Here is a 13506-nt window from a genome sequence, read left to right on the forward strand (position 1 = left end):
AAACACACTCCTTTTTTAACTGTCGCCCTCCCTGATCTCCCCTCGCTCTCCCACGCGCTCCCCCTTCCTCCACCCCACTTCCTTTCTTATTCTCTCTTTCTCTTTCCTACTCTCTTTCTTTGGGTATCTTTTCTATCTCTTTCTTACTCCTCTCTTTCTCTCTCTCTCTCTCTGTCGTTCTCTCTTGTTCTCTCTCTTTCCGGATGTTGTTGATGTACAGTGTCGATGCTGTCCTCTGACGTGTGTTTTTGGTGGTGTTGTTGTGTTCCCCTCCGCACCCCTCCTCCCCCCTCCTTTCCTCTGCGCAGGTCCCAGTGGCACCAATATCATAATAGGGTCCATCGCAGGTGCTATTCTTCTGGCAGCTATAGTCCTAGGGGGGACAGGATGGGGATTTAAGTAAGAGTTCTGGCATGCCTCTGTGTACCTGTCTGCTTCTCCCCAAGGCCCCCACTCACACCCCTCCAAAAAAAAACGACTTCACCCACTTCACCCACCGACGGTGGGGACACATGGGTTGAGTTCCCCATCCAATTGCTTTGAAACATATGGATATATTTCGTATGTCTATCGGCCTGGTACCTCTGATACTTCACTTTGTAAGAGCTAGTAGAATTGAACCCTGACCTCCTCCATACATCTCTCCAGGGAGAGAAAGAGATGCCTCCCCTTCACACCTTCAGACTGGCTCCAACCCAGCTCTCCTGCCCGGGACAGGAGTGGACAGTTCCCCTGTAGTCTCCTGTGAAGCTCCCAAACTGTTGTGGTTCTCTTTGAAGCCTCCTTGTGTAGTGTTCATTCTATGACGCCTCTCCTTAGTGCAGCTCTTCATTTGGAGTATCTTTAAAGTAGTGACCACTCAGTAATGCCCACTCAGTAGTGCCCTAACCAAAGTGCCCTCGCTGCAGTGGCTGTCTCTGTAGAGCTCTAGCTGTGTGCATGCCTGGCCTGCTAATGCCTGTTCACTCCTTAGTCTCTGAACCAAAAGGATTATATCACTTCCCTGTCATCACTTGCATCAAGAATGATCACATTTGTGTTACATTTCTTTGCCTGGTTCATCAAACTTAATTTCTCCAAATAGTTCATATTTTGCTGGGAATAATGAGTAATCCTTTTGGGGACAGGGGTAACTGTGTGTGCATGTGTGCATGATCTGTGTCAATATTAATGTGGTCGGTTAAATATCTTCTACAATATCTTCTACAATATTTTCTTGTAGTAGTAAGCTTTACGCCCATTTGAACAAACAAGAACATTGTTTATTACTACTACGGCTGGGACGGTTATTAGTCAGCCAAATGACCGGGGTCACCGTTATAATCGTTTGAAAAGCGTTTTTTAAAAGACGCACATTTTCTCCTCCGCTCCTGACTGCATGTGCTGCTGCAGGGAAGGGGGAGTTGCCTAGGCAACCATCGACTAGTTTGCTACAACACCTTGCTTGTAAAGTTTCATCACGTTGTTAAGAGTCCACGATACTGCGGAAACGGACTCTACCGCACGAATCCCCGGCCATCCCGTCTTCAGTCGGCTGTTCGTTCCACACACACACACACACACACACACACACACACACACACACACACACACACACACACACACACACACACACACACACACACACACACACACACACAAAATAATATTGTTATGACGGTTATTTCATTTCATGATGGCCTTCATCCATTATCGTCAGTTTCACGATTATACGGTAATTGTGCCAGCCTTAATTACAACATAATTAACTTGAGTATGAAAAAAAGTGTCAAAAATCTGGACCTCTTGTAGTCTTGGAGTGAGCAGTGGAAGAACACTGTCTACTACACATCACTTTGAATAGGCTTTATACAGTGCCTTGCAAAACTCTTCATACCCCTTGAATTTCTTCAAATGTTATTGTGTTACAAAGTGGTTTTAAAATTGATTTGATTGTAATTTTTGGTCATCAATCTACTCAAAATACTCTAATGTCAAAGTGGAAGAATAAAAAAATTTAAAATATGATTTATAGAAATGTGATAAAATATAGTTCTTGCCTAAGTATTCAGCCCCTTTGTTTAGGCAAGCCTAAATGAGTTCAGGAGTAAACTGTGGCTTAACAAATTACATAAGTTACATGGACTCACTCTGTGTGAAATAATAGGGGTTGACATGATTTTTAAATGACTAACCCTTCCTCTGTCCCCCATATGTAAGGTCCCTCAGTCAAGTATTGTATGTCAAGCACAGATTCAACTACAAAGACCAGGGAGCCTTTCAAAAGCCTCATAAAGAAGGGCAGTGATTGGTAGATGGGTAAAAATAACAAATCAGACATTGAATGTCTCTTTAAGCATGGCTAAGTTAATAATTATGCTGTGGATGATGTATTAAACCACCCAAACACATCAAAGATACAGTCATCCCTTCTGAACTGAGCTGCAGGACAGGAATGAAACTGCTCAGGGATGTTACCATGAGGCCATTGGTGATTTTAAAACAGTTACAGAGTTCAATGGCAGTGATGGGAGAAAACTGAAGATGGGTCAACAACATTGTAGTGACTCCACAAAAATGAATTAAAGGACAGAATGAAAAGAAGAATACAAATATTCCAAAACATGCATCTTGTATGCAACAAGGCACTAAAGTAATATTGCAATGAAACACGGCAAAGGAATGTACTTTTTTCAAGCATGGTGGTGGCTGCATCATGGTATGGATACTGGTGAGTTTTTCAGGAGAAAAAGAAATGGGATGGAGCTAAGCACAGGCAAAATCCTAGAGGAAAACCTGATTCAGTCTGCTTTACACCAGAAGAGGATTTCACCTTTCAGCAGAACAATAACCTACAACACAAGGCCAAATCTACACTGGAGTTGATTACCAAGAAGACAGTGAATTTTCCTGAGTGGCCAGGAAATCTTGACAATTGCTGTCTAGCCATGATCTCCAACACCTTGACAGAGCTTGAAGAAATATGAAAAGAATAAATGGGCTGATCTTTCACAATCCAGGTGTGCAAAGACTCACAGCTGTAATCGCTGCCAAAGGTGTTTCTAACATGTATTGCCTCAGGGAGCTGAATACTTACGCATCGACCATATTTTAGTTATTACATTTTCTATGAACCTTTTAAAATGTGAACTATTTTTTGCACCTTGACATTACAGAGTATTTTGTATAGATTGTTGACCCAAAAAAAAGACAGTTAAATCCATTTGAAGGGTTTATGAATACTTTTGCAAGGCACTGTACCATGATTTTGAAATGCCTTTGTCATCACTACACAGTATCTACTGTTGTTAAGCCTACTTTGTCTCCTACTGTCACTGATGTGTCTCCTCTCCTCCTGTCTCTTCTCTCAATGTGTTGCTCCTCCTCTTTCTGGTTGAAGGAATATCCGAAGAGGAAGGTATGGCCTAGCCCCTGACACTGCAGGGTGACATCCTTCACCCCCCCCCCCCCCCCTCATCCCATAGCTCTTCACAGCATGGCCTCAGACCCCATCAGACCCCATCTCACTCACAGTTGACCTCTGACATCATCCCACCTCTGACCTTACACCTCATTCCTCCACTGACCTCCTTTCACAGCTGATTTCATCCTCTGACCTAATCCCATATAGCACAGCAAAACTCCAGCGTCAGTCTCAGCCTTTGTCTTCTCCACCTCATGACCTATTCTACCCAGAATGCAGTTTTCTTTCAGTTCCATTTCATGTCTGGTTGACTCTCCTCACACCCAAGTCCTACAATCACCTTCTGTCAACTGCTCAACTTATTTACAGCCTTACAACTTTTAGTCTCTTACACGGTTTCCTTTTCTTTCCAGATCTGGAGGAGGATAAGATGTCTGTCCGTCTGTCTTTGTCTGTCTGTTCCTGTCTTTCTCTCACTCTGTGATTGTTTCCAAGTCGGAGAAGAGGGAAAAAGAACAAGTCTTCCACTCCTGTCCCGAACCTCTCCAGACCTCTTCTGCTAACATCTCCTGTCCACTTCCTGTCTGTCCACCTGTCTATCTCCGGGCCCCCTCCGGGCCAGTGTAGCACCTCCCACATTGCATACCAGCCAATTATATTATCCAATCAGGATAAAGTCTTTGCCACGGACAGAATGAGAAGGTTGTTGTTGGTCCCTAGAGGGGCGTCGGGGTCTTCCTCCTTTCCAGCGACTAAGTAGCATGCACTTCGGTGTCTGCGTGCTGTAGTTCCCTTTCCTTCCGCGTCCAATGAAGAACATGTCAACAGTGGACAAATTCAGTATGAGACATGTCTTTCCAATGCTTGTCTGGAAACACACTCCTGGCCGCTGTTTGAGAATGCTGGACTGGCCCAGACCTGCCGTCTGAAAAACGATTTCAATCATAGGATGTTGTCAAGGAAACACAGAAAATCAAACATTGATCAAAGACTCATGTGGCCATTGGATCAGTTGAACTGCCCCTTTCAGAGAGGCCATGTAAGGTGACTGGATGACAACCCAGATTCAGACATTATCTAGTTACAACAACACGGATGTGATCCAAGAAGAGTCCTGTATTGGACGTGTTGTGTACATGCCATTTCCAAAGAAAGAAGAGCAACTTATTGTGAGAATGACTATGAAACAAAAGCAGTAGACCGTTCAAAACATCATGGACTGATGTAGGGTTTATGTTTATTGTTAATTCTTTGTTCCTGTCTGTTGAGATGTGTTGAGATGTAGGAAGGGGGAGTTAGACCCTTTGGTTTTGGGATCATATTTAAAATGCAGCAGAGACCGTAACTCAGTGTTTTCAACCGTAGATCTACCAAAACAACATTCCACATAGTGTTAGTTAACAGAGCCTGTCTGTATGTGTCTGTATTCTATTCGCCACCTTCTGAAGAGGCCCAAAGTGTGTATGGCAAAGGAGGTTGAAACTGTGTGTGTGTGTGTGTGTGTGTGTGTGTGTGTGTGTGTGTGTGTGTGTGTGTGTGTGTGTGTGTGTGTGTGTGTGTGTGTGCGTGTGCGTGTGCGTGCGTGCGTGCAGGGTACCAAAATTCCGGTAACTATCCCAATATTTCCAAGTTTTCCTGAAATCCTGGTTGGAAGATTCCCGGAATTGTGAAGGAATAAGCAGGGAAATATGGAATCGTCCAACCAGGGAATGTTGAGAAAGTTACTGGAATTTTGTGTGTGTGTGTGTGAGAGAGATTAAGTGAGGAAGAGAGCAGGTGAATGAGAAAGGTACGTGTTGTGTTTGGGACAGTTATGCCCTTGTTCACCGTGACACTCCTGCCAACAACCCTGGTAGATAGTTTATAGATTTTTACTTCTAGAAAAAGTGATCTTTCTGTTACCTGGCTTTGTGCTCGGGAGCCAATGACAGCACACTAACAAACAAATGGTTTGTATTGAATAACTTAAACGAGCACTAGCCTACCGAATGTGGGAACACATATGCACATCTATTTGTATATACAGTATGTACAAGAAGATAATACTGAATGTTGAATACACTGTATGAAATTGTTTTAAAATGCAATGTTAATATTGATTCGTTTTATCTGTTTCAACTAAGTATCTATCTGTCTCCTGCCATACAACTGTACATCTCCTTTAAGCCATTCCTAGCTGTCCATCTATCTGTCTACCCGGCACACTGCCTAGTAAGCTAGCAATCTGGCCATCTATCTATCATTGCAGATGTCAATCTAAATGCCATCTAAATATTGGACACTTATTGATAGGCTCGGAGCCTTATGCTAATGATGCTTCAACACATGGAGTTGGAAATGACCCCAGGACACTTCCTCAGTGGAAATGTGATGAGATGAGGTGCATTACTATTGACCAGGGCCCATAGTGCTCTGTTGGTGAAAAGTAGTGCACTATAAGGTCACCGGGTACCATTTGGGACACAACCTGGGGTCTGGTACACTAGGTGTATGGAGAGGTCTGTTTGATTCAGCTGAGTTCTGCACTATGGCAGATGCACTATAGTTCTTGACCATATGTACAGAATATGTACAATCTTTAGATGGTGGCCAGTTTGCTTGCGTTTTGAATTTAGGAGGCAGAGAAAAGGAAACGCATCATATCCCATATTTTTAAACACTATCTTTTTAGGTAGACAATTGAAATCAACAATGTAGATGAATTGAAATGAAGGGGGAATAAAATATTAAAGTCAAAAGTATTTCTTTCCTCTGGTTCCGTTGTGTGAATATATCCGGGATGCTATGACAGCGATGTCATTACTTGAGGCCAATATTTATGTACTTTGCTCAATGTGTTTAATTATTGTTTAGTTATCATTCAGTAACTACTGCCTAAATGGGATTCTCTACATGAGATTCTTAAAGGGAAACTTCAAGAGACTAGGAAAAAGTGTACATTGCCTTGTATTCTATGTTCTTGAACTTGGCCAACGATAATACTGTACATTTACATTTTTGACTTGACAAATTTTTCTTTTCCGTAGATGTATTTCTAGTTTCAGACTTCATTGCACTTCATTAAATGTTCTCTTGAATGAAGATGTGGAATGACTGTGATCCACACTCCTCTCTGCAAGCTTCCCCTCCCGGGGAAGGCCTGCCCTCTCCCAAGACCTCTCCGTCCCGGTTCACAGCTCCCAGCTTGTGCCATCAAACCCCTGCAACTCATCCAGAACGCTGCACCCAGCCTGGTGTTCAACCTTCCCAAATTCTCCCATGTCACCCGCTCCTCTGCACACTCCACTGACTTCCAGTCAAAGGTCGCATCCACTACAGGACCATGGTACTTGCCTACGGTGCAGCAAGAGGAACTGCCCCTCCCTACCTTCAGGCTACGCTCAAACCCTACACCCCAAACCGAGTTGAGGTCTGAAAACAACATCTCAAACCCTACCTCCTTAGAGTACCTCGAATCATCCCACCAATAATTGGGCATAAGATCAGCATTGGGCTGCCTGTGTAAACACATCCTAAGGATGTCATAAGTAAGTGTCCATTATACTGTATGTCTGTACTGCAATGGATTTGCTGAAAGAGACGATAACAGAGAAGTACTAAAATAAGACGTCACTTTATTCCACACTTTCTGCTGTTGTTCACTTGGCATTTTGTGTGGATTTTGATCTTACTGCTGGACCCACAAAATACACCTCCAATAGGTCAGAGTTCAACATCAAACGTCCTAGATATTGACAGAAGGCATAGCTCAGTGCCATATGACCAGGGCTATGGCACAAAGGCAAATCATTTCATGAAATAAGAAATGTAACAACGACAATAACAGTCATACAGTATTAACAATTATAATACACCTTTCGAGGGGTTGGGTTAAATGCGGAAGACACATTTCAGCTGAAGGTATCCCCCTTTCCCTTTATTTTCCCTTTCCTTATGCCAAAACAGATGCACAATTTAGCTTTCAGTTCAGACATGGACAGCTCTGACCTTCAATAAGTCCTGTGTGGGTGTTTGTGTGATCTTGCTAATGGTGGAACTGTGTGCAACTGGCAATGTAAATTCTCCCTTTGGTGTTCCTTAAGCTGTGAAATGATGTGTCTGTGTGTGTGTATATATACCATGGAACAATTTAATGTGTGGGGTGTACTAAAAAAAGTATCCAGGAATTTCTGGGTGGGGTCTGGCTCTGCAGGGCTGTCCATATTCTTTGAGAGGGGATTTGAGAAGTGTTCTGTTTGGGGGAGGGGTTGTGTTCATGGTGGAGTTGGTGTTTGGGGTCAGGCTGCAGGTTCCCCAGCGTCCCCCTTGGTTTTGGTTTCCTGCCACCAGTCTGCTACGAAGGACTCCTCGTAATCTCCTATCCCCTCAAACTCAGCGTCAGGGGGGGCCGGGGGAGCAGCCACCTCCTCTGGACTCACCACATCCTGCCAAGGAACACAACACTGAGTTACAGACACACAACAACACATCTACACATTTTTACCTTTATTTAACTAGGCAAGTCAGTTAAGAACAAATTCTTATTTTCAATGATGGCTTAGGAACAGTGGGTTAACTGCCTTGTTCAGGGGCAGAACGACAGATTTGTACCTTGTCAGCTCAGGGATTCGAACTTGCAACCTTTCGGTTACTAGTCCAACGCTCTAACCACTAGGCTACCCTGCCGCCCCGATGAGACGAGGCTTGATTTCACTTGGCAGACATCTCAGGGATATAATTCTAACACATGTTGTCATCGTTCTCACACTTTCTTTGCCTTTCTCTTGGCTCTTATTTTCTTTCCCTATGAATCTCTCACTACTAGTGCATGCTGTAATTATCTCTCCCTCCCTTTCTCCTCTCGGTCCTCCTCGGTCCTCCTCTCCCCTCTCAGGTCTAAGCTGAGGCTGTGTGGTTAGCTGGGAGGGGCTGACCAGAGACAAACACATGTGGCAGGGCCTCAGTGTCCGACACCTCCCGGCTACATACCACACTCCACTGTCGGAAAACACAACGCCCCTCCCTCTCCCTGTCAATCTCAATCGCTCTCTCCATTTCTCTCTCTTCCAGCTACTGACCCTCTTTCAACCTCTATCCATCCCACTCTCTCTACAGTAGTCTCCCTCATAGATCCCCTGTAGTCAGAATCAAAGTAAACACTGTGATTGACTGGTCCCTTCCCCCCACTTCTTTCCATGAAGTTGATTCAAACACTTTGCCGGCCATTTCTCAGTCACCTCGCACAAAACAAAGTAGCATACTAGCTATTATACCCGAAAATTGTTCTGCACTTTGGAAATATTCTCGGCAACCCAAAAACAAAATCTCGCCAGATTTGAAGCGAACCAGCCAATTTATTACAGTTTATTACTTCTGAGTTTGGTGCTTCTGCCCAGAATTTGTCCTGCACATAAAAACTGGTTCCCTCTGTTACTTCCATCTCAACCCCTTTGCAGGCAAGCCTTACCTCATCATCTGTCTGTAGGTAGTTCAGTGAAAATTCCAGCATTTCCCTCTGCTTGGTCGTTTGGTTAAAGTACCTCAGTGCCTCCTGCGAAACAAACGTGGCGCGTCAATATCATTGGTTGACACAAGAAGCAAGGGGAACACAAAGCTACTAGCTAGTTAGTTGTTTCCCTTTTTTTTAATGCTCTTTTCCCCTCCAGTTAGCATATCATGAAGTATTTGCAGCACCACTAACTCCATTTGAATGATCACAGTTACAAAAAGGGCAATATGTTTCAGGGAGCTTTGTTGGTTTTATTTAATTGATGGCGTTGCAGCTGCTGTAAGTACTGTACTGGTAGGGCATAACCAATAAATCATAGGACCTAATCCTTTTAAATTTGAACATAAAATATTTTAATTGCCACCTTTGTAGGGAGTTGGTGTTCACACCATAGCCATATGTTACAGCTTTCCTTTTCTTGGTTTTTGTGGAGCTGTGGTGCTCCATAGCATATTTTCGTAAGGAAACAACAGCTAGACCATACCCCAAATCTGAAACTATTACACATCTTGTTGGAATCAGGTTCAGGAATGAGGTTCATCTGGGTAAAGTTTATTACCATAATTGTAAATCAGTGGTATTCAAACTTTTTCAGCCAGAGACCCATTTTTTCCCGCCAGAATTTATAGAGATCCCACCCCAAAATCTATCAATTTTGGTTTTTACATGAAAACCCCTTGCATGAAAACCCCAAATAACCTTTAATTCATTGCATTTTCATCTCTTATCAAAATGAAAAGAAACCAATAAATACATTTACTCAATATTTTTTTTGTCCCTTCAGATTATCTCTCTCCAAAACGTTTGTGTATTGTCCCATACAACAACAAAAATTGGCCATCCCACTGCGGTTCCCAGGGTCGCGACCCTGACTTTGAATACCACTGTTCTAGATGATGGTTCAAATGAATCAGAAATCACATGTTAAGTCTTGACAGGGCACATCGCGATGCTGAGTTAGGTGTGAAGGTTATACAAAGCAAACGGGTTACTCACCGGGCGAGGCAGGAAGTGCGTCTCCTCCAGGCCCCACTGTTCCCGGTAGAAGCGGTAGTACACCATGTTCTGCTGCATCACCTGGTCGTTAGCGTCAAACAGCATGTAGCTGGCCGCACACGGAGCCGCGTTACGCACGTCGTTCACTGCACAGAGGGAGGGTGGGATATCTGACAACTGCATAACAACCTTCAACTCAAGTAACGTAACTACACAGTGTTATTACATTGAATAGTTGCGGTACTATTTTGGCCATGAAATGCAAAGTGCAGAAGAGTTTGGAGCTCTATTGAGGTGTGACACTTTCATGCCCTTACGTTTATAGTAGGCAAACTGGAGGTAGTGGTACATGGTAGCCACAAACTTTTCCACGAAGAAACCACCGACGTTGGGCATCAGGTTCTCCTCACACTTCACTTTACACTTCAGAACTTCCGTGAAGAGATCTGAGAGAGAGAGAGAGAAAGAGAGAGAGAGAGAGCGAGAGCGAGAGTGAGAGATTATACTGCTATGACTAGAGTCTCTGCCCTCTCAATTGGGACCATGAGTAGATGGGGGTTTGTCAGACACTCACCTGCCAGTGTAGGGTAGAAGTCTTTGTACTCTGTGACCTCATATGACCCTTCGCAGCCTGCCAGGCAGAGGTCGTACATTTTGAAGTACTCCGTAGTGGCCTGCTCCATGTCCCGAGCACTGGCGCTGAAATCTCCAGAGTTATACAGTTTCACAGCCTTCAGGAACACAGGCTGGAGTACAGAAAGTACAAATCAAAGTGTTAGAGACACTAGACATGGGCTGAAAGGACAGCCAGGGGTCAGAAAGGACAGCACAGTTAGAGACAGTAGATATGTGCTGAAAGGACAGGACAGGAAGGATGCAAAGTAGGAGGACTGGGGGAAACATAGCACGCAGTTGCAGAACAACAACCAACATTTGAATAGAATTTTGGTTGCCCTACATTCTATTCAGAGATTTTTTGATAACAGAGTTGTGAAAAAATACTACAGTATGTTTCTCAGCCGTTCATGTTTAGATTGAGAAAGCCATCGATAACACACTAACCAACACGTATTTTCAATTAATAGTTTGAGTTCTGTGTTCTGGGGGACCTTCTCGCTTCAGCAAAGAAAGGAAAGGAGGGGTGCTCAACAACAATGACAAAAATCATGAGAATGGCTTACCAAGAAAAACTTCCAAAAGGACTAATTCAAGGTAAAAAAAGGAGTTGAAGATCTCGGGAAAAAAGGCAGCGATTGATTTCTTTTTGCTCACTTTAATCCATTGTACAGCTTTTTTTGTAGAGCGCTCCCAACTCCTTTTTATCTCGAATTAGTCCTTTTGGAAGTTTTTCTTGGCCAGCCATTAGTTCTAGTACTGTGCCAGGTGATGGGTGTCAGAGCTAGTTGTGATGTGTATGGGGGCTGGTTGTGAGCTGACCTCACACTGACCTCGTAGGGCCGCTCCTCGTGGTCGATGAGGTACTCGTCCAGCTCAAACAGGGTCTTGTAGTAGTTCATGTTCTTGGAGATAAAGGGGTCTTCTGGGTTCCTCTGGAGGAACGTGTGGGCCGCTGACACGGCCCTCTCTATGTTGTTTAGCTGTGGGAGAGAGGAGATACAGAATGTATCATCATTATTGTTATGGGTCATATAGGGTGCAGTAGTCTTGATTGGTCGGTCTTGGCTCTCTGGTAGTTAGTGTCATCGTTGTCTATAGACACTATCTCTCATTCTAACGAATGCCTAGCTGAAGCAAGGGGTCCTCTACGTGCGGCAGGTCAACCTCAAATCACCTCACCAACTGCTAAGAGGTGTGCTTCAGCCACTGACTCAATATGGCTTTAAGGCATGTGCTGAAATGATCAACTGTCAATCAACACTTTTGGCGGTAAGAAGAATACTGTATGCCTATATTCAAAGATTACTATGTGGTAGCTAAGCCTGGCAATTGGCAAGAACCCATGCTGTGTAGATTCAAACAGTGACCTTGGTCTGTCTTATGGATGAGGGTTTTTGGAATACTGCCATATATCTGAACAAGTGAAGAAATGGAGATCGCTCTTAACAGAGCCACGGGATCACGGGTTTGGCTGACACACGCACCCGGAACACCTATGAGACCGTCTGGATGTGAATAGAGGCAGATCTGATGAAGATGCTTTCCAATGGAGGAGTGGACTGGCCTGAGGAAACATTCCAATTATAACACTCACGTGTGCGCACAGGCCGTAGAAATGGTTGTACACGTATATTTTACGCACATTCCAATGGCACGCGTTCGGCTTACTTTCACTTTAAAAGTAAATCCTCTTTATTTTGCCAGGGGGGACGCTGTTGATTTGCCTGCTTGGTATTCTACCTCATGTGGTGTTTGCTTTGGTAGAAAATAATAAGGCGATTGTTCTTACTGGGGGACTGTTTAACGGGGCGCTGTTAGAGAGACGTGGCATGTGCGTTCAACTCCTGAGTTTTCAGCATTCTCAACAGGTGGGCTGAGGAAAGTCTAGGAAAAACTTTATTGTTTCACGCTTGTGTCACAGCCTTGCTCATGGAAAACAAGCTACTATATGATATTTCATTCGAAGTATCAGGCTATAACATTAGCCTATGTAAATATCGTCCTATTACGCATTCGTTTTACGCATAACGATGTAATAGGTGTGCCAGGACAGGTTGTTACAATTAGATGGTAATATTAGAATGAAGAATTTATCCCACATATCCTAAGATTCTTACAATTAGGCCTATTATCTACTAAAGGGAAAACCCACGGTGACCATCAGTATTATAGACCTGTAGACATTTGTAAACCGTTATTTGGATATCTTACCCTAAATGTATTTAATACCCACCCATCCAGCAGAATAACTATTTGATCTCACCTGGTAGTAAGAATATTGTATGTACCGGTAGGGTACCCTCTTCTCAAAGGCTTCCAGAACATCTCTCTTTGGGTAGGCTACTGTAAACACTGGAAATGTCGTTTTGCACTTTTTAAGGCAAGAAGCCCGGAGTAAGAAATGTCGCATGATGCGGAGACTGCTGTCGGCGAAGAGGGTATCATTGTCCCGACTGACAGTGCTACAGTTCTGGCTGCAAAATGCTTCGCTGTCTTTCAGGAGCCGGTGAAGACGCAAACTCAATTCCAGGTACTTGATGCTGTCCCTCCAGTTCTGCGCTGCATACTGGTCCAGAGCATGTCCATACGCAGATTCAAGTGGCATTAGGTCGTTCTGTGGGAAACTCTTAAAGCTATATTTCTCATACTGGGCTTCGACCAGAACCGGAGCGACCAAAACTACACAGAAACAAAATGAAAGCCAGGTTTCTTTAACGTTTGTAGGGGCCATTGTGGTTATTCTCTATTATGCCCTCCGTTTCTCCAACCAAACACGATTTCGGGATAATTTCTCCAGGGTTTTCTTCACCAGTGAATGGTCATGTCTGTTTGCACGTACAGAGCCTTGGCCAGGCGTGGAGAGACGGAGAGGAGGGGACAGAAAAGTAAGGGTTCCCCTGCAGGAGTTTCACAGGGAGTCAGTCGGAGGCAGTGATTTCGGGGTTAGGTTAGTCCCAGGGTCATAATGCCCTCAACATTTTTGGAATTAACATTGACCAAG

At 43.9% G+C, this 13506-nt stretch overlaps 2 protein-coding genes across 5 annotated transcripts in view; one reads left to right on the top strand and one right to left on the bottom strand.

Moving 5' to 3' along the window:
- Positions 1–6144, top strand: part of LOC139564916 (disintegrin and metalloproteinase domain-containing protein 11-like) — a 31433-nt gene extending 25289 nt beyond the window's left edge. For 2 of the 4 annotated variants that reach the window (XM_071384823.1, XM_071384826.1), the window contains 3 exons: positions 309–399; positions 3380–3397; positions 3817–6144. In XM_071384823.1, the coding sequence (XP_071240924.1) occupies positions 309–399; positions 3380–3397; positions 3817–3832 (125 nt within the window). In that variant the 3' untranslated portion in view covers positions 3833–6144. The remainder of the gene's footprint in view (positions 1–308; positions 400–3379; positions 3398–3816) is intronic. The other 2 variants (XM_071384824.1, XM_071384825.1) reach the window with 1 other exon arrangement.
- Positions 6145–6997: 853 nt separating this feature from the next.
- LOC139564919 (endoplasmic reticulum protein SC65-like) lies at positions 6998–13410 on the bottom strand. Its single transcript, XM_071384829.1, has 7 exons — positions 12769–13410; positions 11336–11485; positions 10462–10633; positions 10205–10333; positions 9888–10033; positions 8850–8933; positions 6998–7827 (listed from the first exon to the last, which is right to left on the bottom strand). The coding sequence occupies exons 1-7, from the start codon at positions 13234–13236 to the stop codon at positions 7681–7683; spliced, it is 1296 nt and encodes a 431-aa protein (XP_071240930.1). The 5' UTR covers positions 13237–13410; the 3' UTR covers positions 6998–7680.
- Between the last annotated feature and the right edge of the window lie 96 nt (positions 13411–13506).

The sequence above is a fragment of the Salvelinus alpinus genome, chromosome 36, assembly GCF_045679555.1.
Source record: "Salvelinus alpinus chromosome 36, SLU_Salpinus.1, whole genome shotgun sequence".
Lineage (NCBI taxonomy): Eukaryota > Metazoa > Chordata > Actinopteri > Salmoniformes > Salmonidae > Salvelinus > Salvelinus alpinus.